Genomic DNA, 25,139 nt, shown 5'->3' on the forward strand with positions numbered 1-25,139 from the left:
ATTTATGTTCAACTACTTTATTTAAAAAAACAACCTGTAATATTGCTTAAATAAAATTGTGATAGTGTACAGCTCAGTTCAGACACCGTTACTGTGTCCTTAACTGGAATTCCTACTGGAAGGGGTGTTGTAATGAACACTAGATTTGTAACCAGGCAAACAGAGATTGGTTCTGGTCTCCTTCATGACCAACAGAAGCCAAGGTTTAAAACACACGGGTATTTCTCCTGATGGGCTGGGCTCCCAACATTTTGGAACAGTCCCCCCACTCAGGCCAGTGGAGGTGAACATTGGCAGATACCCAACCTCTTTCTCACTTCTTCTTGACACTCTTTCACCACCTGAACCCGTGTCCTTCTCACTAGAGTCCTGAGCCCTCTGTAACTTGCAGTGGTACAGGTATATTAGTTATATCACCTGAAAATTTCTTAGAGAGGAGTATTAAATAGGAACATGTCTGAGCTGTACTACATTAGATCACAAGTTCTTCAATGAAACTTCTAGCTTCCTCACCTTTTAAATATGGACTATGGAAATTAAATTGCGAGCATGACAAAGCCATTAAACTATCAAAAAAAATTTAACACAAATTGCAAAAACAATTTTCTCATGTGCTTCTGGGTTGAAGATGCAGTGTCTGGATTTTAGAACTAGGCTGTCTAGATTCATGATCAGCTTTAAAGGCATTTGATTGGTTCCTCTTTGATTTATAACCTAATAGGCGCATAGCAGCAGTTCATTGGTCTGCTGGTATTAATATTCTCATTGATTGTTCTGACCCAATTTTATGGCAAAAGCATATTAGTAGCAACCATCAGTTATCAGAGTCTTTAAAATCTTGGATCAAAATGGAAAATTTCATATATTTTTAAACCGACCCTTGGGTCCTTCGACAACAATATGATTTTACTGTGCTGTGTTGTGAGCATTGAGGTATTTGACTGCAGGTTCACTCTTTTTAAATGTCAACTTGCCTGATGTAATTTCATGCAACAATTTGACTGGAGGTCAAACAGAGCTTTATGTAACAGACAGAATGTAAACCTTCTGTTGCGATCTGCTTTTTATCAAAAATGTATTTTCAAATTTGATACTTTATTTATATTTATTTATTTTGTATTTTTGCATGGTGCAACAAACCAAAACCTGACAGGTGTCCCAGGACGGAGAGAAAAAATTGAGAGTTGAAGCAGATTTTTCAAAGGAGCACTGCAACACAGGGCCAGGGGTTACTGATGATTAACGGGTGTTACCACTTCACTGACAACCCTCTGCCATGCCCATCTCAAGTGCCACAGATAGCCCAGCACTGGCATCTGGCAAAATAAATTAGGGTGTATTGATGAGGGTGAGGGTAAATTTCACAGCACCTAGAGCAGCAGATATTTCTGTGAGGCTGGCCAGAAGAAAGCAGGATGAACAGGCTGAAGCTAGAGGGGCTGCTGTCTTTTAGCAGCCATTTGGCTCCACACATTCACCCAACCTTTGATATGACTGATCACAGTAGAAGGGTTGGGGTGATGAACTAGCCAGGTTTACTCACCTATAACATTTGACTCAAAAACATTAGCTGTGTTTTTGGTACTTCATAGCTGATACTACTGTGATTTTGCGATCAAAAACTAAATAGAAAGATGTTTGCTCTGAAAGATAAATATGCATTCAATGAAAATAGGAAAAAAGTATGTGTTTGATAGATTTGCTGAAAGGTGATGTGCTGATGATCTTTCATGTTTGTGTATAGTTTTGTTGGAAGATGGGCTTTGCCTGTAATTACAGATAATTAGTATTTTATCAAATTAACTACTGTACCTCTAATTTCCACATATGTGATTATGAGCACCAAATAAGAATGAATATTAATGGTAATCTTAGAATCTTGGGATACCAGAAAATTCTCCATAAAATGTGGTAATGTATTTTGAAAATAATAAATATTAGTATGCACCTGAACACATTAACATTTGGCAATGCAGTTTATAATGGGAAGATTAAGGTATTTTATAGTTATCAGTACAAAATGGTCCAGTATGGGTGGTTATTTGGGAGCCCTTTCAATTGAATTTTTGTGGTGGTCCCAAACATTTATCTTATAAAATTGCTCCCCTGCTCAGTATGAAAAAACATTCTTAATTATTTAGAAGATGTCTGTAAAAAAAAAAAAAGGCAGACAAGACTTGTTTTGTATGCTCCTGATATTTATTTAAGGTTACACTCTTTCATGTTTGAAACAAACAATTAAACACAAGATGACTGACTGGAATAAGACTAACTGCACTGAGCAGTGCAGCTGCAGGACAGGTGGGCTTCAGCTGTTTCTCTCAGGTCAATACTCTTCTCAAGGATGCTGCTCAGACCATCAGAGTTTAAGTTAGAATCTGCAAGAGTGAAAAAACAAAGTTAAACCATGCAAAAGATAGAGAGATAGATTTCATAGGATTCAGTTTTGTGAACAAGCTGTGATTTCTTGAAGACTAACCAGCAGGCACACAGTGGTAACCGACAGTTACAGCGGTGGTCCTGACAGGAACGCAGCCACTCAAACAACGCAGCACAGGCTCAACAGAGAAGCATTTGGATTCTTGGCCATGGAAGATCAACTGCTGCTCCAGCTTTACGGATTGAAGGTTCATGAAACATTCTGAAAAAGAGGTGAAAGTATACTTAGCTGAACTGCAACTGAAACCACATTATTAGTATTATTATTTAATAGTTAATAAGATTTGTGTGTTAATAATAGTCTAACATAAAAATGTGAAGCATGTACAGTAACTCGTACCAGAGGCATCACGGCAGGACTTTCCAGACAGAACCCAGGAATGAGCAAAGCTGACGGCGTTATCGACAATGCGTTTGTTGGGTGTAAGGAACTCCTGTCTGATTTCACCATCAGCCTTTCCACAGAGTCCACAGGTCTGTCCCCTCATCCAGTCCACAATTTTAACCTGAAAAAATCAACAAATGACATTTGAGCATGTGTATCATTTCTAGTGTTGATGCTGAAGAAAATTCCCATCATATTTAAATTTAAAGATTCACTCTTCTTGAATTACCTTCAGTGCATTGATATCAAACATAATCTCCTGAAGACCATGGCTTGGGGCATGGAGAGCAATGCCGTCACCTCTTCTTCTGATCTGGATTTGGGCTGAAATGAATACAAATTCATTTAAACAATTTACCTTTCCATAAATTGACTAGCAATTTAAATTAAAAGAATAAAATTTAAAAAAAACCTGTGGGATGTTGATAAGGCAGGTTCGCGAGAGGGATTTCAACTCCATTAATGTTCACCAGGATGTTATTGTTCCTAATCAACAAGTCAACATCACTGTTGAAAAGCAAACAGAATACATGTAGTCAGTTTTTTTGATGGAGACTTTCTTTGTTTAAATTTCCGCATTTGGTTTTGAAAACCGGTGATATTTACATGTCTGCAATCTTCACGTTGATCTGATTATTATCCTGCCCTTGGTCTTTCCTCAGCAGTACGATGAATTTCAGTTCTGGGCTGCAATCCTGAGCTAAAACTTGGTAGCAAGAGTTGGGTATCTCGTTCCTGAATTTCCTGTTGTTAAATGTGATCACTTTGTCGTTCTTCAAAATGCACTCAGCTGGGGAGGACAGAAGAGATCAATTAAATATTTCATGATCAGTCGGACAATTCAGTTCCTGTTCCTTTAAATATACTTACCTGCATGAGCCTTGGTTACCATGTAGATGATCTTGTCAGTCCAACTGTCTTGCATTGTTTCAATTTCAGCAGCAGTGTCGCCAAATGGCAGAGAAATCGGGAGCTTCATACCAAATTTGGACCAGGTTCTCTGTAATATTCAGTTGAAATGGTTAGACATCTACAGAGACAGTATGATGCAGATATTTTTAGTGCATCAATAAAAGTAATAAAACTTCACCCTTGGTGTCTTCAGCTCAAAATTCACTCTTGTGTCAGAAGTAATGGCCACACTCAGTTTGATCTCCTTCTGAGGATTGTTGGCCTTTGCAAGGTTTACTCCAAGTTCAACAGCAACCTTTGACATATAATCAGAGACCCTAGGAAGACATAAAAGTTCAGGTTATTTTAAATTTAAATTGAAAGTTATCTAATGCACCTGGCAGACAGAATCACTATACCATATGTGTAAGTCTTGCATGCATGACAGAGGCCTGAGTTAAATGTTATACAAGGAGAATGCATGGGAACTATCATATAACTAGTATATAATTAATACAGTTTTCTGCAAGTTTTTAGAAAGCATAAAAATGTGACATTACTGCTCAGCGTAGCGCTTCATATCGCTTGGAAGTTTGTCCCATTTCAGCTTCATGCGAAGTGCATTGTCTTTACCCACACGACCAGTCTCAGCAGTGATTTCAGTCTGATATTGTTTGCACTCAAGTCCCCAGTCAACCTTGGCCTGTGAAAAAATAAAAATGAAGCATCAAACAAAATTCTATCACGTGTTACCAACAATTTGAGTCAGTGAGTCAAGATCTTTACCATTAACTTGTGCTGACTCAGCATGACACCATCGGCGCACATCCTCCAATGGTTATTTGGGACCAAGTTGGCAATAATGAGCTGCACTCTGTAATTGACTTTGTCATAATAAGCGGCGATCTGGTATCCATCAACCTTCTGGTCCGCTCTCACGGGACGGATGAGAATGGTCACGGTAGGATCAACAACATTTGCGAGGAACTTGTCCTTAAAGTGCAAACGATGTAGTGATGTTGATTTTCACCAATATCAAGAGACTGTTAATTACTTGGTCTGATGACTTACCTTGTTGTAGATAGATTCAAAGCTTGATGCACTGCTTCTGCCGTTGCCTTGGTTTGTGATGATGGAATGCTGCAAACAAAGGCACATATATTTAGCATCCTTAGGTAGAGTACTGCATGACTGTCTGGTGGGCTTCACAAAATAGTTTTATGATAATTACCTGGTGAGCATGGTTTTTGGTGAACTGCATCTCATACACCTCCTGATGTATCAAAAAAAAAAAAAAAGAGTAGATTAATCCCAGCAAATCCTTTTTCTGTCTTTCTTATATGTTGAGAGGTAAAGTTTTCTCACCTTGGACAAGACACTGGAACTTGAGGAGTCCCTTGACAGGCTGCTAGAGGAGCTGATGGAACTGCTGACACCATCAATCATCTTGCTCTTGCGACGGGAGGAGGAGCCGGATGAAAGAATGGATGAGGAAAGGGATTGTTCGCTCTCAGAGCTAGAGCTGGAAATGGAGGCTGTTCTGTTCTTTGGTCCAGGAACAAGGATTTTCTTTAGTTTCATCAGCACATTTCCGTCTTCCAAAAGCTCTTCCCCACTCTGGTTAATAATTTTCACAATCTTTTGGGCTGCTTCCTTTCCCACCTGAATTTCAATTTCAATTTTCTCGATGACTGGATCAGAAACTGCAATGAAATGAATAAACTAATTAAAAAAATGTTTAGCAACTCAGAACAAAATTACTCCCATCAATAAGCAATTCACTTGCCTCGAGAAACCTCTACCCAGACAACATGATTTCCCACAATGGCATAGAGGGGGCTATCTCTGATGAACAGGGCATTGCGAGATTGGATCATAGTGCATGCCTTGACTCCAAAGCTTTCAAGAAGAGCACACACTTTCCGTTCATATGCCTTGGGAATTTTCGGTGTCCTGGGATCTTGATTTGGCAAGTCATTACGAATTATTTCAGATGATGTTGACTGTAAAACCACAACAGGGATCACTGCATTAATTTGGAATAGGGTTGATCTAGGTTTAAATGTGAAAACAAATTAACCAGGGAATGAAAATCACCATATCACCAGCCAGAGAGGATGCTAGACCAGAAAACAATGAGGACTCGATGATGGGCTTTGATGGCCATGTTGCAGGAATCATTGGTGTGAGTTTGACAGCTGGGAGGTCTTCCACATTTCTTGCAACAGCATAGGTGTCAACACTGTTGATGAAAAAATATCTTTGAGAAAATAACATTTCAAAACTGGGTGATACATCATGCTGTAACAAACACAGTACATACAGTACAGATGCAATCTTGTCGATGTTTTCAACAGGCACCAAATGAAGCTTGAAGTTGCCCTTGATCCTGTCAAGGTTTGCTTCAATCTTCGCAGGAACAATTGTGTAAACTTTGCCTCTTGAGACCACAGTGGCCTGAAGGAGAGCAGTATTCACTCCCATAACTGCGAAGGTATGCACTGCCAAACTGCAATAAACAGAAAAATTCAACTTTAAGGGCCACATTTGTTTTTTTTTATCAATGCACTGATGTGAAGACGCGATGGTTAATTAGTTGCCACATAAACTGGAACTTGATTACCTTGGTGAAACGGCGGCCCTCAAGCTGATATCAGAGTTCAAAAGCTGGGACAGATGGAAGTTCTGTTGCAGAGGTGGTGTCACCTTGGCGTGAACTATGAAAAACAATTATTTTAGCATCGGTATGCACAATTGCATTTCAGATGTGTGCACCAGTAGCTCTTACATTCCAAAGAAGTAGCAGCTACTGCGGAAGTGTAGAAACTGAGCTCCATTGGCAGACCAACAGCAGTGGGAAGAATTCGACGAACCTCAGCAAGCAGCAATGGTTTAACATAATGCATTGCAAAACCAGACTGCAGTAATTTCAATAACTCTCTTTTATCCTTTTGAATTTGTTGTTCGGAAAAAAGCTGTGAATGTGGAATGGAAAAAAGAACAACAGATATTTAGTTTATTAATTTTTTTTTTTTTTTGCCATTTTACAGTAAAAAAAAAGTACCTCACCTCAATCATGTCATCGACCACAGCTTTGTCAACGTTTACAAATCCAACTTCCTGCCCAAAGAACTTCACGGAAAGAGAGGCTAGGGGCTTGCTCTTTGGATCGGCCCTCCACTGAGACAACTGTTGGCGAAAAAAGTTAATGAAACTTTCTAGAATTAAATCACAAAATAAACTTAAAATCAATTATGATATTAATCAGTATTCATATTCAAATCTATTTAAAACTTACAGCCTTCATAGCTTCTCTCATTTTGGTGATTCGATCAGCATTCTCAGGAAGTGCAGGGATTTTCAGCAAAGTCTCCTGGATTCCCTCAGTTCTCACTCCAACCTGAGCAGAAAAAGAAGAAAGTTATTTTGTTGCTTTAACATAATAATATCTGAAACATTTTTAATCCAATGATTAAATGAATAACTTGTTGAAGAACAATAGCGCATAACACATCGAATGTGCTGTACTTCCAACAAAGCGGAAATAATAACAGATTTATCTAATAAAAAGTTGATCTACCAATGCCTAATGAAACTTGGTAGGTTAGCTAAGTAACCATCAATAAAAAGTGCAGCTGCTGCTTCTTTTGCTGGTATAATTGTGTAAAAATGGATAAGACTGGGCTGGACATGCAAGATAAAAAGCTTATTGTCATGCCTCAAGAACATCTGCATAAGCTCCTGCCAGGTAGGTACGAGCTTTAGCCAGGACTGCTTTTGGCATAAGAGTTGCAGCATCGTTGATGTAAAAGGCACTCGCAGCAGCACCCATCAACCAGGGGTCTGTGGGGCAAAATATAAAAACCATTACATTTCAATTTCAATTTCTAAAGCAAAATAACGTGACTGTTAATTTCTTACTCTGGTACACATCGAGATAGAATGTTCTACTGTAGCGGGAGCTCAGTCTCTCAAATTTGGGGCTGAGGAGCTTCACAGCAACGTTACATGCAGCAGCACTGAAATTATAAAATTTGAATATATCTCATGAGATTGCTGACATGTTTAGATGGCAAAAATCTTAAATAAATTTTTAGATTCTTACACAGAGGCCAAGTCAGGGGAAGTGTTCTTGGTCATGGCCTTCATGTAGGTGTAGACAAAGCTACCAACATGCAGATTGCTGTCTTTCAACACAGTATCAGCAAGAACTGTGACCAGACCCATTGGCAGCTTGGTCTCAAATAATACCATAGCAGCAACCATACGAAGCTCTGAAGAGAGAGTCTTGTCCAAGAAGATCTGAATAGCTACGTCCTGGACCTAGTTCACAAAGATTTAAGTTATTAATAAAAAATACACATTACTAAACTGACCATACTGTATATGCTGTTAATAATGAAAAGAAAATGGAGTCTCACCAACTTGGGTTCCTTCTTGGCAATGTTCCTCATGGCCAGAACAGCATTAATGTGAACTATTTTTGGCAGACTAGCAGCAGCAGTGCCGAAGTTGGGCAGGAGCTTCATGATAGTTTTGAGGGTGCCGGGATGCCCAGCGTTACCCAGAACTTTAAGAGCAATGACAAGCCTGTCATGGTCAGCTTGGGCAACAGCATTTAAGGTAATGTCAAGGATTGGCTGCAGGAGGAACAGAAAAACGTTAATGAAACAATGTCTAAAATAAAATTGGTAAAATTAACCACACGCAGAAGCAATACATACCCTCAAAAGCTCAGACGGGCAAGTTGGGTTCTCCACACAGTATTTATATACAAGTGTACCATAGCCAAGCATGACAACCTCACGGGGAATTGTGCGTTCTTGTACCTTTCTGTTTGAGATCAGACTCTAAGGAATGATAAAAATAAAGAATCAATTAATTGTCGAAGTTCTCCCTTACTTACCAATACTCCAAAAATTGTTACGAGTTGACTTGCCTCAACAATTCGGATGGCTTCCAGGTCAGCTGTCACCATGTGGACAGATGCAATCAGAGCTAGAGTAGCATCAGCTTCATTCAGCTCATCTGAAAGGTATTTCTCTTTGATGAAACGCAGAGTAACATGATTGCCAACTGCGGGAAGAGCGCTCAGGATCCAGTGCCTGGTAAAGAGAAATAATTTATTAATAAATTCTCTACAAAAAATATTGATGTTTCTTCTCTGGAAGAAATTTGCACTTACCTGTAATCAGGTCTTTGGCCGTACTGTGTCCACAAGGTCTGAATACTCTCATATCTGACCTCACGCAGCAGCTGGACGAGCTCGATGAACTTCAGAGGGGCGTCGTCATGTACCTTAACTTCATTGAAGGTCACCAGGTGGTTCAAAACCTCAATGATCTAACCAGAAACAAAATATTTTGCATGTCTGTCTCGAAGATGAATTCAGCAAAAGTATTATTAATTTACTGTATTAGCACCTGAGCCTCAGCATTTCTGATCCTCAGAAGCTGGATGGGTGTCTGGAGAAGCTCAGTGGCAAACTCATATTGCAGAGATCCACGGGGCAGATAGTCAGCTTTGATGGGCTGTACTGTGTGTGACTGGATTTCAAGGAAGGTCAGGAGTTGCCTATGAAGATACAAAAGCACAACATTTTACTACATTGTAAGCAATATAAATGTGATTGCAACATTTATATTGCACTCTTCTTTTGCATTTAAACCACATACTTTGCCTCCATCTGGGCAGCGCCATTGATGATGTTGAAAGGAGAGAACTGGATGAGTTCAGAAGAACTTGCTTCCAAGATCAGAGCGCCAGTGGCTGCAGGTTTCATGGTGTATTTAATAGCAGATGCTCCCTTCAGGGCCTTTCCATTCTGCATTGACAAGATTCACGGTATCATCAGCATGGTTGTGTCCAGGACTGATAGAGAGTATGAAGTGAGACAGAAATTGTACTTACAGCCAAACACTCAGGGCAGGTCTGCAGATAAGCCAAGCCAACATCCTTAATGATAGGCTCCTGGCATTGGTTAAGGTCCTTGGTCTTTGTTAACAGAATGCGGTCAGCCTTTGTATCCTCACTGATGACATAGTGGGTCTTGCATGTACCCTGAACACCAGGCTAATTGGCAAATAAATAAAAAAAAGTTACTTTATATCTTATATTTTTCATAATTTTAATATTGTAGTTTGAAGTCAATGGAAAGAAATATCTGTACCTCTTGCAGCTCATAGACATTCTGGGTCTTCTTGATTTTCAGCTGGAAGATGTTGAGGAGTCCCCTGTAGATGTTCATCACGGTTTCAGAGACACCAGCCGGTGCATACATCCTGCCGACAACGCCATTAGTATACTCAAACTTGATAGGTGTTGTGAGCTGAGCAAGCAGTGCTGAGGTGAGTTTGGTTGCAGGAATGAAAGCATCCTTGGGCCAGATACCACTGTACTCAAAGATTTCAGGGTCAACAAGCTGTGAACAACAATAAGGTTTGAATGAATAAGTAGTTGTTTAAAAAACGTGGAAAACATATATTGTAGTTCTTATGACATCATTAAATAACTGTATTAAATTTTTGTAATGGTCCATACCTTCAGCATCAGTGTGTCAACAGCCACTGCACTCATGAAAACTTTGCTTTGAATTTTCACTCCAGCTCGTGCCAGACCCTCTTCGGGTAGGCCGCCCGAGAGATATGCCTCATATTTGTACACGTACGACTTTCCAATGGCAAATTCTGGGGCTAGAATGATGAACAAGAATACAAACTTTTCAAAACGTTGTTCAATTAAAGCTTCAAACTAATGTTTTACTTTACTTATGTAATGTTGAATTACATTTTTAACATAACAGAAAGAAACCTTACCTAAATTGAACTGGTAACCCGCTAAAAAAAATGGAGTAAAATGTTATTTTTGGTTCGCATTAAGAAAACATTAAATTGAAAATAAATTGCAAAGAAGAGAAGGAAAGCTATACTTAATAAGTCATTTTTTGTTTCAATGTATTTAACTTCCAAATCTGTTAGTAAAGAACTTCATTCTTTGTGTTCTGTCTGTGGCTGTTTAGCTACACTATAATAACAGTAAATACAGTGGTAAGTTTCTTAACAGACACTTCAGTTCTTATGCCATTTATTGATATTTCACTAAAAGACAAAATCAGTGAGAAATTTGTTCCCAGATTTGTTTTTCTATGTGACAGTCTTATTAATTTTATCCTGCAAAAAACAGCATTGTCACAAAATCTAATTTTTTTTCAAGAGAAATCAAAGTCGATTTTACATGAAAATGCACAAACACATACTCACCTGTAAGGGCCACAGCTAGAGCGAGTACAAGCACCCTCATGGCTGGTGAATGTGACAAACTGCTACCAGAGGCCTCTTTTTATAGTCGTTCGGTCCCTGTGTGCTAATCAAAATGTATCATTAACTGAACGTCAGCTGTCAATGTCATTTGTATCACCGTGCCCACAGAAAATGTCACAGGACATGTCAAGTTATCTTAAACTGACCCATGACCCTCAACAAATGAAATATGTTCTTTCCTTTGATGTGAGTTGAAAGAATTCAATTCTGTTTGATGCTGTTATATAATGTTTAACAGTTAAAATATTATCAATTTTTTTTATTATTCACATTGTTCAGCATATTAATATCTAAAATGGAACTCATGTGTCCTATTATTGAATAAATGGATAAATTAATGAATGTTTGAATGAATGAAGCGAGTCACTTCACAGTCACATCAGTTCTCATGCCATTTATTGATATTTCACGAAAAGACAAAATCAGTGAGGAATTTGTTCCCAGATTTGTTGTTCTACATGACAGTCTTATTAATTTTATTCTGCAAAAAACAGCAGATCGCCCCAGCCATCGGTGGATCGAATCCCGCTCCCGCCAGGATATCATCGGAGTGTGAGCTGACGGTGGGAGGTGTCAGCTCACCTCCCAGCCACTGCCGAGGCACCCCTGAGCAAGGCACCATCCCAACTACAAGCTGCTCATTGGGGCGCGTTCTGAAAGCCGCTACTCGTCATTCTGCCCCCCAATGTATAGTTTGATGTTATGCACTAACTGCATGCTTACAGGCCCCCTTGTGTGCTGTGTCAAAAATGTATATACCTGAGTGACCATGTAATTTCCACTTGCAGAGATTAATAAAGTATACTTCTTCTTGTTAATGATCTAGTAGATGTAAAACTTAATATATTTTTAGAGTAAAAATGTTGAAATTAAAGATACAATATGTAAAGTAAGGATGGGGTTCTAGTGTTTCAATAAAATACAGTATTACTGTTTTATGTCACTTTGATCTAGAAAATGTTGACTCTTCAAAGGCAAGGATCCAACTCATGGTTTATGCAACACTCATGGTCATGACTGTTGACAGTGGAAATTAAACAGTGTCCTGATCAGTCTGATAAAGCTGATGTCTTTTTGAACTACAAAACAAATTGATACCCAGCGAACAAGGGCTTATGAGACATCATAATTAAAGAAACATACATAAAGCTAATTGTTTCTCATTAAAAAAAACAACCCTTTCATTCTCTAAAAAAACACTTAATAAATATCCTGTTTGTTTTAACACCATGTAATCCGAATCAACAAATGGATCACGTTAACTAAATCCAGGTTGATATTCACTTTATTTAATCTACCGGAATTATTAATTTAAAAAATACACACACATGCAAGCATGCACTAACACAAACACACACACACACACACACACACACACACACACACACACACACACACACACACACACACACACACACACACACACACACACACGATTATTTTTGAATTTTTAAAAATTATTATTTATTTTTTTAATTATTATAATTATAATTATAGGTTGATATTCACTTTATTTAATCTACTGGAATTATTAATTTAAAAAATACACGAACATGCAAGCATGCACTAACACAAACACACACACACACACACACACAGCACACATACATACGCAGACACACACACACACACATACACACACACATACACACACACACACACACACACACACACACACACACACACACACACACACACACACACACACAGAGCACACATACATACGCAGACACACACACACACACAGACACACACACATACATTCACCATTCACGATTATTTTTGAATTTTTTAAAATTATTATTTATTTTTTTAACTATTATAAATTATAACCTGGTCTTTTATGTATTTATATGTTTATTTATGCATTTATTACAGAACTTTTCAAAAGAACTAACTCAGAACATAAATTCAAACATGCTGGAGAAATATTGGGGGTTTTCTCTCCACAGTAAAATAAATGTGCCTCCTTCATCTTATTTTTATTTATATTCAAGCAAGGTGCAAACACTGCATTCTCAATATAATCCTCAATATAACAGACATGGTAGTGTGTGGTAGTGTTTGACCGTCTTCAGTACAGACCAGAAAGAGTACATTAGTTCAATTTAATGACATTTTAGATCTGTCTTCTGATGCACTGAATTTGTTTGTTTCAAATAATTTTCTGATCATTTTTCAGGCTCCTCCAGTTAGGTTATAACCATATGTTTCCAAATTTGGACTTTTACTTGTAGCTGTCACTTTTAATAAAGCAATTCTTCTTCTAACATTACTTGGTGATATGGTAAATTTTTGTACACTGTATAATAATTTTCTATGATATTAATTTTTTTTTTACAGGATAACGAATGTTCTTTATCATGGCAAGCTGTGACTGTTTGTTATACTTATGAAAAGAATTGTGCCCTTCTCCTAACGCTGTATAGTATAATTTATAATTAAAAAGTGTAGAACATTGTTATAAGAATGTAAACTACTTTTTCTATTTATTCTATTTATTATTCGACTGTTTCTTATAAGATAGCCTTCAACTTTATTCGCTCTGAAACATTAACAAATTCATGTGATGTTTGGTCATTACTAAAAACTGGAACACACTCAAATCAAATTACCACACATACCGCAACCAGTCTACTTTGTGAAGTAACTCCATGGGTAATATTACAAATTTGTTCGCCATGGTGATGGACAGGTTGACAGACGAGGTTAGACAGGAATCTTCATGGATTATGATGTTTGCAGATGACATAGTGATCTGTAGTGAGAGCAGGGAACAGGTGGAGGAGAAGCTAGAGAGGTGGAGGTTTTTCCTCGAAAGGGGAGGAATTAAGGTTAGCCTAGAGTACATGTGTGTGAATGAGAGGGACCCAAGTGGAAGAGTGAGGTTACAGGGAGAAGACATCAAGAAGGTGGAGGATTTTAAGTACTTAGGGGAAGAAGAAGGAGAAGAAGAAGATTTTTATTTTTTTGCAAAAACACTTTAATCGCACTCAAACATTTTAGAATTTTACATTAGATGAAAGTGCTAAAGTGCTTCAAAAATACTAAAAACCAATAAAAAGAAATACAATTTAAAAATCAGTGCATTATATCAGGAAATTTGCAATAGTGAGTTGATCATCAACTAAAGTGCATAGGACATTTTTGTGACACCAGATGTTCCTGAAGTTATTTAGGTCTTTTGTCTTTTTTAAAAACTAAATTCTAGTTTTAAGCGACATCTGATGTTACAGCAAAAAACAGTAGCTGCTTCTTGAGCAGTATTGTTTTCAATTCTTTTCTTTCTGGTCACCTAAATTTTGCCTCTCCTGAAATAAAATTTAAAAGCTTCCACTTTCTTTGATTCGATTTCTTGTACCCAGCACCATAAATAAATTTAAGATATTAAAATTTTCACTGAACAGATTAAAAACATTCGTTAAAAGAGTGAAGAGCACTGCAAGTTTGGTACACTCACTAAAAGCATGACAGACTGTCTCACGAAGGGGACAGAAGGGACACTGGTTGGACACAGCAGGGAAGAAGGAGGAGGAGGAGGAGAAGGAGGAGGAGGAGGAGGAGGAGGAGGAGGAGGAGGAGGAGGAGGAGGAGGAGGAGGAGGAGGAGGAGGAGGAGGAGGAGGAGGAAGAGTTTCCCTGTTTGAAGCCGTACTAATCAAATGTATCATTAACTGAATAGGATGAAGGAATAGGATAAAGTTTTTTCTTTTTAAAACTTTTGCCTACTAATTTAGACTTATAATAATAAAGTTTTAAATATAATTGATCCGCTTTGAAGTACTTCACGTAGATATAACACAGTACTGGATAAAGAATCTAATTCTGCTGTGTATAGTTACTGTAATACCGCAGGTTCTGTTCCCGGTCTCAAAGACGAGTCCGCCCCTTTCCTAAGGGGCGGTGACCTGTGACGTCAGACTCACTGACCAATGAGCTGTCACGTTTCTTTCTCTTCCATTTAGTGCTGACAAACTTCCTGGTTTTAACTTTCGTTTCCAAGCAAAATGACCTGGTTCCTCCTGCTTTTATGCTCGACATTCCTGGTATGCAGGGCCGCCGTCTGTCCGTGTGAGAGGCCGGAGCTCTGCCACCAAATCCGGGAGGAGAGAGACTTCGAGGTGATGTTATTGTATCGATAGATCAATGGATAGTCAAAACCAGTCAGAAACACTGGCCCCGGGACTCCAATGGACCCCCACCGGGAAATGTGCTCACCATGATTATTGTCACTGCTCAGTACATGGTCATAATAATCCTTGAGGGTTAAATGTGAAACTGGTTGACCTCCCTTATAATTTAAAAACAAAGAGCCACAAAGATCAGTAGTCAGTATTTCCTCATCGACAGGTGATATTAAACAACTCATGGCAGTTTGCCTGGAGAAATAAACGTGTGTCTAATACCATTAAACCAAAGTTACATTTAGACTCCAATAATTTTTCAACAACTTTAATGTTTTTTGATTATGATTCCAAAGAGAGATGGGTTCTTTTATACAAACCAGCAATACTGGCCAAACGTAAATAATAATAATTTTTTTAAAAGTATTCTGAATATTCAACTTTTTGCATTTCATCACAATAATTATCAGACAATAGTTTGATCAGTTAGTCGTCTTGTGTTGAACTTACACCTTTGACATTTTACAGGCTGGAATGTATGATTTATATAAAAGCAGTAAGTGTCATGTGTTTGTGTGACTCTTGTTTTTTTTCAGGTATTTGTGTTTGACGTGGGTGGAATGACATGGAAGTCCTACAACTGGAGCATGATAACAACCATAGCAACATTTGGAAAATATGACGCTGAACTTTTGTGTCACGCTCACTCCTACGGTGCACGTGTTGTCCTAAAAGGTAGAATACATTTCTCTTACAGTGGTTGAATTGGACCATTTTCCCACCTTTGAACAGCAGTTTAGGCCAAAAGCTGAAGCTATAATGCAGAAATTTGTGTCTGTTGTTATATATGCTCCTATTTTTCCTCATTTCATCAAATGTCACAAAGGTGTCAAACAAGAAGTTAGTTTCTGACATGGTTGGTAAATGTTAGCTACTTCCACTACTTTGTGGGTTCTCCAGCTTCCACTATGGATGAATTGGTGGGTCTAAGTTGCCCTCAGGTTGGACACCGCCTTTGCCTCTCACCCAGTGTCAGCTATGATAAGCGTTAGCTCCTCTCGACTCTAGTGATAAAAAAATGGATGGCTCTCTCTACTTCTTGATGTTGCTGTTCATCAGTATGTTTTCCTCATATTTTTGCTGATGTCTCTTTCCTTTATGGTGGGATAAAGGTGACGTTCCCCTCTCCTACATTGTGGACCAAGACAACAGGACAGCATGGATTACAGAGAAGGTTGAATTGGCCAAGTCTCAGTTTATGGATGGGATCAACATTGACATTGAACAGCAGGTAGAGGAGGGCTCACCGGAGTACCAAGCTTTGACAGATTTGGTCAGAGAGTCCACAGAGGCCTTCCACAGGGAGATCCCAGGTTCCCAGGTGAAGAACATGCTGTGACATGGTTTGGCTGCCCCTGTTTCTTTTTGCTTTCCTAATGATGTAAAAATCTTAAAGTGCTCTAGCACCTGATGTGGAAATAAAATGCATGACCAATTGGAAGCATCTCCTGGATCATGTTATATTTTGCAGATCCATTTCACTGATGTGTATGTGATCCTGTTGTCCAGGTTTCATTTGATGTTGCCTGGTCCCCAAAATGTATTGACAAGCGCTGCTATGATTATGTTGCCATCGCTTCGTCCTGCGACCTGCTGTTTGTGATGTCCTACGATGAACAGAGCCAGATTATGGATGCCTGTATTGCAAAGGCCAACGCCCCGCTCTCCCAAACACTTAATGGTTGTTTTTCCAGTTGTTTAGTAATAAGTGAGTTGGAATCAACTTTTTAATGCAGAACTTGACATTAAAAACCTTGTGTCTTTTTTAAGGTTATGAACAGTATTTGAATTTGAAGATTGAGCCAAAGCAGTTAGTGATGGGATTGCCATGGTACGGCTATGACTACCCATGCCTCAACCTCTCAAAGGTAGGATATTTTTCATTTCAAAGCTTTATAATGAAGAAGTGGATTGTTTAATCTTTTATTGGTCCTTCATTTCCCTGAACATAGGTGCTCGTCTATCATTACCAAATGAATTAAGGATTTATCACATTGTGATGTATTGTTTATAGTGTTTTGTTTTTACAGCTGTCAGGAGACATGTTATCTCCACAGCTCCTGTTTATGGGCACGTGAAGTTGACGTTTACCTCTGGATTGCAAATAGGGTGATGCTTATCTTGTCTTACTGTATCATCTTATGGTCCTTTCACCTGGTTTATACTGAATGACCAAATGCCTTCAAACCAGATGACTCCCATCAGCTTCAGTACAGAATCATCACTGTCAGCAGTTTAAGCATGATGTTAAATAGAAGCACCACTATCCAACCTCACTGCTCCCCCTGCACGGCTGTAAACCTTAAAGTTCCATGTCAGAAAAATGTTGGAACCGCCCCTGTTACTTTATATTTACACTTGTATTATTGTTTGGTTGTGAATTGTTCTGTATTTCAGCATAAACACAGATACCTGTCTTTTTTCTCCTACCAGGAGGGAATATGTTCCATAGCCAAAGTTCCTTTCCGTGGGGCCCCCTGCAGTGATGCAGCTGGAAAACAGAAACCTTACAAGTGGATCATGCAACAGGTCAATATATCGTTGTCTGGCAGGCTCTGGGATGACACACAGAAGGCCCCTTACTTTAATTACAAGGTACATTCTCCCTATTTTATCCTTTAAATCTTAATCCTGCTTCAAATTGCAGCTGTGTTTGGCTTGAATGTTTTAATGGTTAGCAAAGTAAGCCTGTATTTCATGGACTATTTGTCTTTTGTCATGGATTATTTGTCTTTTGCTTGACTGTTGTATGTAATTTATTATGACACAACAAATCAGGCAGGCAATTCAAGAAGGGGCTGTTTATGCAGAGTGTTGGCGCCCACTCGAGCTACTGCGGTGTCACTTCCCAAACTAAACAAATCACTCCATAGAAACGGCAATAAATTTCTCTAGTTGAATGCCTTAGTGGTGGGTCTTAAATTCTTTTCACACCGCAAGATGGTCGCGTCATCGCACTCATTTTGTCTTCTGCATCTTGATTTCCACAGGACTCAAATGGACAAATTCATCAGGTTTGGTATGACGACCCACAGAGCATCTGTCCCAAGGCGAACTATGTGAAGTCTAAAGGTTTGAGGGGCATTGGCATGTGGAATGGCAACATCTTGGACTACAGTGGTGAACCTGTCGCCAAGCAACAGACTGCAGCAATGTGGAATGTACTCTTAGGATGCTAGCTTTGGTACACTTAACAATGCTGTAGAAATTTGTTTAACTTCTGAGCCATTGATTGTTGATTTGTCCCTTTGTAGCATCAATGGGGTTTAATTTCCTACTGGATTTAGGGATGCATCTTACACTGCTTAGGTTGTTATGTCTTTAATTGCCATTGTCTTTGACTGTAGTTACAGCTCTGATATTCCACCTAGCCTGAAATAAGTGTGATTCTTTGTGATTCTTTATGATTCTTTTTGATACCTATTTCACCAGATTTATGCACTTTGTATTTTTAAAAATGTGATGAATTTGTCTTTCATTGAAGTTATGGAATCAATAAAAGGGTTATATTTCCTCCTTAAGCAACACATCAGTGCCTGAATAATTTGAGAATTCATCAGTATCTACATTGACACATCGGTTACAATTAAATGCAGAAAGCCCAAGACCACAAAAGGCCATTAAATAGCAAACTCCAATTCTTCAAATCAAACATGTAAGAAACGTTTTAATAATTTTTCATTTATTCTCTTGAAACCTGCAGACTGTAGGCCTACATGTAACAAAGTGTGTAACACAGACTATCCTTATAGAGTTTTACAGAGTTGACTCCACACCCCTGCCTGTTCTCTGTGTCAGATGGCAGCACCTTGGAGTTGTGTTCTCTCTCGTGTGGCACCATCTTGACACAACTGACTCTTCTTCTGGGCCAGCTCCGCCTTCAGGTCCCTCAGCTCTGTGGCGGCCTGTTTTCTCAACTACACAAAGCACGCATTAGAAAATGACACACCAGATAACATACTAAAATTAAGACAGCATGTTATCATAGAGATGCAGGGTTTCAGTTACCTTTATTTCTGTTACCAGCTTCATCTTGGCATCCTCTATCTTCCTCTTTAAGTTGTCAATCACATAGCTTTCTGTCATAATTTGAATGATGAGCTCGTTCTGAAATTCACAATCTCTCCATCAGTCATTTTTGTGAATTTGATGTTTGAAAAAAGGCCGAGATATATTTCTGGATTGACAGCGGCGTCATTTTAAGCCTAGATATATTTTAAAGGGGCCTCTCTAGGGTAGAAAACTATTCTGATTCTTTCTACTGTGCTTTTGTGGCTGACTTGCCAATAGTAAGATTAAATTTTAGCCATGATCTTAATTATAACTGTTTGGTTGAGTCAAAATTTAAGTTGTGAAAAAGATATATTGCCACTTCTAAATAATATTTAGAAATACTGAAACTGATATTTAGTAAATATCAGTATCCGTGGTCTTAAAAACTCCAAACTTAATCTGCCAAAAGAATATGAATTAAAAATTTTCTTGTTCTTTTAACAAATATTAAAAAGTTAATGCAGTAAAAAAGAAAAATTAATTTAAAAAAAAACAAACTTAAATTTTACCTTTAGAGAAGACCTTCCTTGTCTTCTTGACTTCCCTCTGTTGTCTCTAGCCTGGAGCTGGTGCAGCAGTTTGTTATAAAATGTCTCTAACTCTTCCCGCACTGTTCGCAGACTTTCCTCCAAGGGTATTGTAGCTTTCTTGGTTTCAAAATATTTCTTTTTCCAACTGTCTCGTGCTGTTCAGAATTACAGAAAATTTACTAGATTTTAAATGAGTTCTATGTACCACCAAGGGTATATTGCATGTCGGCTCTTGGGATTTTTTTTTGTCTCACCTTGGTTCCTGCGGTGTCTGTTTTGAGACAACAAATCTTTTCCTTTTCTCAGCAGCTCCTGCCTCATCCACTCCAGCTGTTTTCTCTGATCCCTCACCAGCTTGATTTCCTCAATCAGTTCTTCTCCTAAAGCAAACAGTCCTTTTCAGTTGTAAATAAAAACTAAGACAATACCAGTGATCATTAATCTTCCACATGTGGCTTGCGTACTGTTTGTGTGTAGAACATGAAAGGCAGATGCTTTTTGTGTTACTGCATCTGAGGGTAGATCTCCACGTGGAGAGGTGCATTGTACAGACAGCGACAGTGGGTTTTCTGTCACCTGAAAATAAGCAATAAATACAAGACCATAAACCTTCATGTCACATTGAATAAACTTCATCTGTATTACAGCTCTGTGTCCACTTCAACACCTTCCATACTGCACTAGAATCACTTCCAGAGTAGAATTTGGACAAAAGAATATACTGTAATATATGCATGTGATGCTGAATTACTTCACTTGTTGGGTTATCATCGGTCTTTGGTGGATCTTTTGAATTCCCAATTCTGCAAACAAACACAGAATTAGGAAACTAATTAGCAGCAGTACTAGCGTTACTACTGAGTTCAAATACTACATTCTTCAATGGGTCAGTTTGGTGCACGAGCTGCACAGACCTGTCTGTAAGGCAGAAGTCTGAATCTCTTTCCTCCAGGGATGGGACTACTCCTGGCTCTCTGACTGCTCTGTTCTCTCTGTGGTGCTGTTTTTTCTTTCTCCATGCTTCTTCTCTTTCTTGAATGTCCTTCACCTGACCTGAAGAAGCTTTATGTTGTTGTACTGCTGTAGATATAGAGAAACCCAGTCAGCGTGTGAGAGCCAGGAGGTTAGCATTAAGAATGGATAAAAAGGACACTTTAACTTTTTCAATAATGCAAAAAAAAAGGTCAGGTGGCAAACACTATGAAATAGAAAGCGAGCATTTTTTATGGATAAAATATTCATGCGTGTGAAAACAAGTTAAAAACTAATTTGGGGGTTTTGTGAAGATTTGCTTAGCAAAATGACATCTAGTCAGTAAAAATTGGGAAGATGACAGACAAAATCTTTTTAAACATGGTTAATATTATCAGGCTTTCAGTTCAGATAGAAACCTGCACAAAAACATTTATATATGAGATAACTTTTTTTTGTTGCAGAACAAAAGCTACATGTTGCACCTTTACTTTTTCCTTTATTTTGTGTCACAGACTGTGGTGGCCTTTGGTGGTGAAGCCGCTCTGAACAACATTCCTGATCTGCCCATTCTAACTTTTTAGCAGACAGATCCTCGTCTTCATTTTCTCCCTCTGCCTCTGAAGTACTAAAGCATTGCTCTTCATCCTCCCCTTCTTCCTCCTCCTCCTCCTCCTCTCCCTCTTCCAGGCTCTGTGTAGGAGGTGGCTGATGGGAACATTTAGGGATGAGGGGGAATTTAATAGGCCCCTTTGTTCCTGCTGGCTGGTTGCAAGTCTGAGGAGTGTGATAATAGGGGCGATGGTCTGAGGAGCTGCTGCTGGTGTCTGGAGTGAAGGACTGGGAGCCAACACTGCTGCTGTTCTCCATAGTGGGCAGCAGGTAAAGCTCTGGCTGTGGGGCCTGACAATAGGGCATGAGTGGAGGTTTATTTGTTCGTAGTGACACAACATTGGCATGGAAATGCAGCATAATACAGCATTTCAAGACTAAGAGACAAAGTAAACAAGGCAAAAAACAACAAAACATTTACACATTGGCATGACAACAGTCACAGGTAGACAGTAGTATTATTTACAAGATCAAACAAAAAAATGCAGCTCAACTCGAAAATTTAATATTTTCTTGGAGTGAAACTGTGCCTAAGAACAAGTTGTCAACTTTAAGCAGGAAATTGTTGAATGTTAATATGAAACATGAATTCTACATACATATGGTGGGGCAAATGTTTTCACTTTCAGATCCCTCTCCTGTTTGCTCTTGACCTGTAATTAAAAAAAAGGACTTGGTTGTTCCAAGAGGAGTCATAGTCAAAGCCGTGCACCAATTTTCACACACACCCGTGCTTGACATTTGTAAGTGTAGCGGCTTGAACAGTAAACTTGTTGATCAATCTGCATTTTTGTAGTGACTGCTTGGTGGCACTCAACCAGCAAAGAAAGCCATGGTAAACAGCCGACCGCACTCACCAGTGCCAAACTACGGCCGACACATTTCAGGAAGGAGAATTTGTCGATGCTCCTCTCAGAACCAAGAAGATGTCCCAGATTGCTCCTCAGGGTTTTCAGGGTGATATCAGGATATACCCTGGCATCCCAGTAATGAAAATGAGATTGTAAGTTAACTGAACTGTAACAAAAATAACAAAGATCTCATTACAAGTTTTAATAGGAGATAATGCAGAAGAAAGATGGTGAAACAGTTTCTATTCTAGGTTTCAGTGGATTTTAGTTTGCTGTCACAGTCTAAGTTATTCCCTGAGAAGCTTCAATTAATTTAATGTATGATGCTCTAAGCTGATGTTACTGGTAATACAATGCAGGAAACACATTTATATACTCTAGTGTATTTAAAGTAACTGACACTTATTGATAGTAAGTACTAAATTACTCTACTTACATGTTACAACAATAACATCACTTTGTATTGTGGGATTGTTATTGTTGTATTTTTATTTAAATGTTTTTTTTATGATACAAAATGTTTTAAAATACAGTAATTGTTTTTTTCTCTCTCACAAATAGTCAGATTGAATGCTATACTACTTAACTACATGATGATGAAACCTCAATGCTAAAAGGTCAATATCTTTTGACAGCCTAAACATACAGTATATTCTTTGCTTCTCTATATAATATAGATCATGCATCCTCCATAGATTTTATTGTCTCAAAACAACTGAAAGATTTAAAGTGGGTTTACCTGATGAAGCCAGCAGATATGAAGCTCTCGATTGTGTCAGCAGGAATTTTATTGAGCTTCACATCCCACTGGTCATCTGGCACATACAGTACATGTAGCTCCACAAACTAACCCCACAGAACAACAACAAAAACAAAAACAAACAAACAAAACAAAAACAGAAATAAAATATGTGTGAAAATAGTCGGGCTTTTTTATCATTTTTTTTTCCTCTTTAGCTTTTTAGCCCCACATAGTACCTTGCAACTGGCCGGTCTTCTGTCCTCAGGGTATCTGACTGACTCACAGGACAGCTCCATCATCATTCGTCCCTAGCCTCAGAAGCAGCAAATGGACAGAGGCTAGGTCTCTTTCTGGCTTATGTGCAGGGAGCCTTTTTGTGCCTTAGAGGCGTGGACTGTAAAGAAACAGTCTGGTGTCATCAAACACAGCTCGTCATTCAGCCGGGTTTCTTTATGAGAGTGCCGGCAGTGGTTGCTCTGGTGCTGATGATAATTGCTCTGAGAAGAGGTATCTTTGGTTATCAGTCATTGCCTGCAGGTTTGATACATTGTTCATATTCTGTTACAATACAGTACTTCTTATGTGCCCTTTAACCAATTGTATTAATTTGATTTAATTTAATGTCAAATTGTTAACGGTATTGCAATTGCCCCCATGTTTACAGCCTATTTTCCAATTGCGAATATGATGGCAATGTTTTCCAGTTTGTACGTTTGAATTTGAGCTGTGCGTTTACATATTATGGCCCCTAGATGTCGCAATTTGTATGGATCATGCGCTGTAACGTTCAAAGAATCGGGACATGTCGAAATTATTTAACTTAACAAGAAGTCTTTCCTTTTAATGAATTAAAGCCCTGCGAATTTTAATAGAATGTTTACAGCATTAACAAAACAACATCATCGATGAAATTAAGGAAAATTTCATAGAAATCAACCAAACTACAAATGAAAGGAAAAAACCCCCCCCATGGATTTCGTGGGCTGAATTTCAATTAAAATATTATATAAATACAATGGTCACTTGTACTACGTTCTTACGTTGTACACATGTTCTTTTGTTGTAAAATCCATCTAAACGTCACGTTATTTTATGTTTCCAATATCCCCTGAACGCAGCAAATGCGACACTCCTTGAAGAAAACCGGAAAATCGAACGACGATGAAGAAGTAGTTAGCAGGACAGCTACCGACGACGGATTCTTTACCAGTGAAGGTTTAGTCTGGCTAGTTTTCAAACTCGTAGACATGTCGGGATCTTCCAGCATCATAGCGATGAAGAAAATCGTTCAACAGCTACGCCTTGAAGCTGGCATAAACAGAGTGAAGGTAGCGTAGCGTTGAAAATCCCTAAGCTAACATGTAATTAATGGCGTTTCACTCAATGGCCATTTCACTTAATAGTGTCACCAAACGGACATTCTGTAAAGTAAGTCTTAACTTACTTTACAGAATTTCTAAAAATTTATAGCGGTTATTAACTTCGTAAGACTCTTGTTTTCCAACAGGTGTCCCAGGCCGCCGCAGACCTGCAGAAGTTCTGCCTTCAGAACGCCCAGCAAGACCCTCTGCTCACCGGCATGTCGTCCAGCACCAACCCGTTCCGACCGCAGAAGGTCTGCTCCTTCCTATAGCCCGGCGGCCGGCCGGCCGCCTGCGAGTACGACAGTAAGTCTGTCTTCATAAACGCTTTTGATGCGATTCTTGTACCTCGGACACAATTTTCAAAGAGCCCCAGGTAATTAAATCAGCTGATTACACACCCCACTGTGGTGTTTGAAAAATAACATTTAGATGTAGCTGGGGATGGGATAAACTTGTTGGATCTCTGATGAATTCAATTGCCTTTAGCTCTAATTAATCAGTGTAACATTTGCGCAGGCTATGGACGTTCTATCTATTGGAACTGGGCTGCAGGACCTGCTCTGTGGACTAGAATCGTCTCAGGAGTGTTAAGGATTTTGTGGATAAACAACTGACTTAACAGTATTCTACTTTTGCCTTTGCAAAATGTCACACAGAAATGTTTCCAGGTGCTAATGTGGCACAGTTAATGTCTTAACCTTCTTGCTTAGAAATAGCTAATCCATATCAACACACATGTGCCTTTTGAAATGTACGTTTTTCTTTCCTGAATAAAGACTTTCTATGTTTCATGCTTGC

The 25,139-nt window shown here is 38.7% G+C and overlaps 4 protein-coding genes across 5 annotated transcripts; 2 read left to right on the forward strand and 2 right to left on the reverse strand.

Annotated features, from left to right (window-relative positions):
• Positions 1-2,185: 2,185 nt before the first annotated feature.
• LOC137599428 (vitellogenin-2-like) lies at positions 2,186-11,014 on the reverse strand. Its single transcript, XM_068320356.1, has 34 exons — positions 10,975-11,014; positions 10,531-10,551; positions 10,256-10,407; positions 9,885-10,136; positions 9,626-9,787; positions 9,391-9,539; positions 9,139-9,289; positions 8,901-9,058; positions 8,655-8,820; positions 8,440-8,565; positions 8,137-8,355; positions 7,821-8,038; positions 7,637-7,734; positions 7,434-7,558; positions 7,014-7,115; positions 6,785-6,904; positions 6,504-6,690; positions 6,339-6,432; positions 6,039-6,224; positions 5,813-5,957; positions 5,502-5,718; positions 5,081-5,418; positions 4,947-4,988; positions 4,787-4,855; positions 4,502-4,708; positions 4,276-4,418; positions 3,915-4,053; positions 3,695-3,824; positions 3,431-3,614; positions 3,237-3,331; positions 3,054-3,148; positions 2,780-2,945; positions 2,480-2,641; positions 2,186-2,378 (listed from the first exon to the last, which is right to left on the reverse strand). Exons 1-34 carry the CDS (start codon positions 11,012-11,014, stop codon positions 2,269-2,271), a joined length of 4,968 nt encoding a protein of 1,655 aa, XP_068176457.1. The 3' UTR covers positions 2,186-2,268.
• Positions 11,015-15,007: 3,993 nt separating this feature from the next.
• On the forward strand, positions 15,008-18,738 carry ctbs (chitobiase, di-N-acetyl-). Its single transcript, XM_068319754.1, has 7 exons — positions 15,008-15,154; positions 15,754-15,892; positions 16,330-16,538; positions 16,727-16,898; positions 16,988-17,085; positions 17,651-17,812; positions 18,208-18,738. The coding sequence occupies exons 1-7, from the start codon at positions 15,041-15,043 to the stop codon at positions 18,394-18,396; spliced, it is 1,083 nt and encodes a 360-aa protein (XP_068175855.1). The 5' UTR covers positions 15,008-15,040; the 3' UTR covers positions 18,397-18,738.
• Positions 18,739-18,928: 190 nt separating this feature from the next.
• spata1 (spermatogenesis associated 1) lies at positions 18,929-23,406 on the reverse strand. 2 transcript variants are annotated; one of them, XM_068320359.1, is made up of 12 exons: positions 23,214-23,406; positions 22,975-23,081; positions 22,242-22,359; positions 21,984-22,037; positions 21,258-21,675; positions 20,715-20,877; positions 20,552-20,603; positions 20,265-20,376; positions 20,055-20,180; positions 19,780-19,955; positions 19,226-19,324; positions 18,929-19,134 (listed from the first exon to the last, which is right to left on the reverse strand). In XM_068320359.1, exons 1-12 carry the CDS (start codon positions 23,277-23,279, stop codon positions 19,012-19,014), a joined length of 1,614 nt encoding a protein of 537 aa, XP_068176460.1. In that variant the 5' UTR covers positions 23,280-23,406; the 3' UTR covers positions 18,929-19,011. The 2 variants fall into 2 exon arrangements, with proteins under 2 accessions (XP_068176460.1, XP_068176459.1); XM_068320358.1 differs by having other exon boundaries at positions 20,715-20,880.
• A 693-nt stretch (positions 23,407-24,099) lies between these two features.
• On the forward strand, positions 24,100-25,132 carry LOC137598764 (guanine nucleotide-binding protein G(I)/G(S)/G(O) subunit gamma-5). The gene is made up of 3 exons (XM_068319220.1): positions 24,100-24,305; positions 24,485-24,644; positions 24,858-25,132. Exons 1-2 carry the CDS (start codon positions 24,225-24,227, stop codon positions 24,608-24,610), a joined length of 207 nt encoding a protein of 68 aa, XP_068175321.1. The 5' UTR covers positions 24,100-24,224; the 3' UTR covers positions 24,611-24,644; positions 24,858-25,132.
• Positions 25,133-25,139: the final 7 nt, after the last annotated feature.

Source organism: Antennarius striatus, chromosome 7 (genome assembly GCF_040054535.1).
Source record: "Antennarius striatus isolate MH-2024 chromosome 7, ASM4005453v1, whole genome shotgun sequence".
In the NCBI taxonomy this organism is placed as follows: Eukaryota; Metazoa; Chordata; class Actinopteri; order Lophiiformes; family Antennariidae; genus Antennarius; species Antennarius striatus.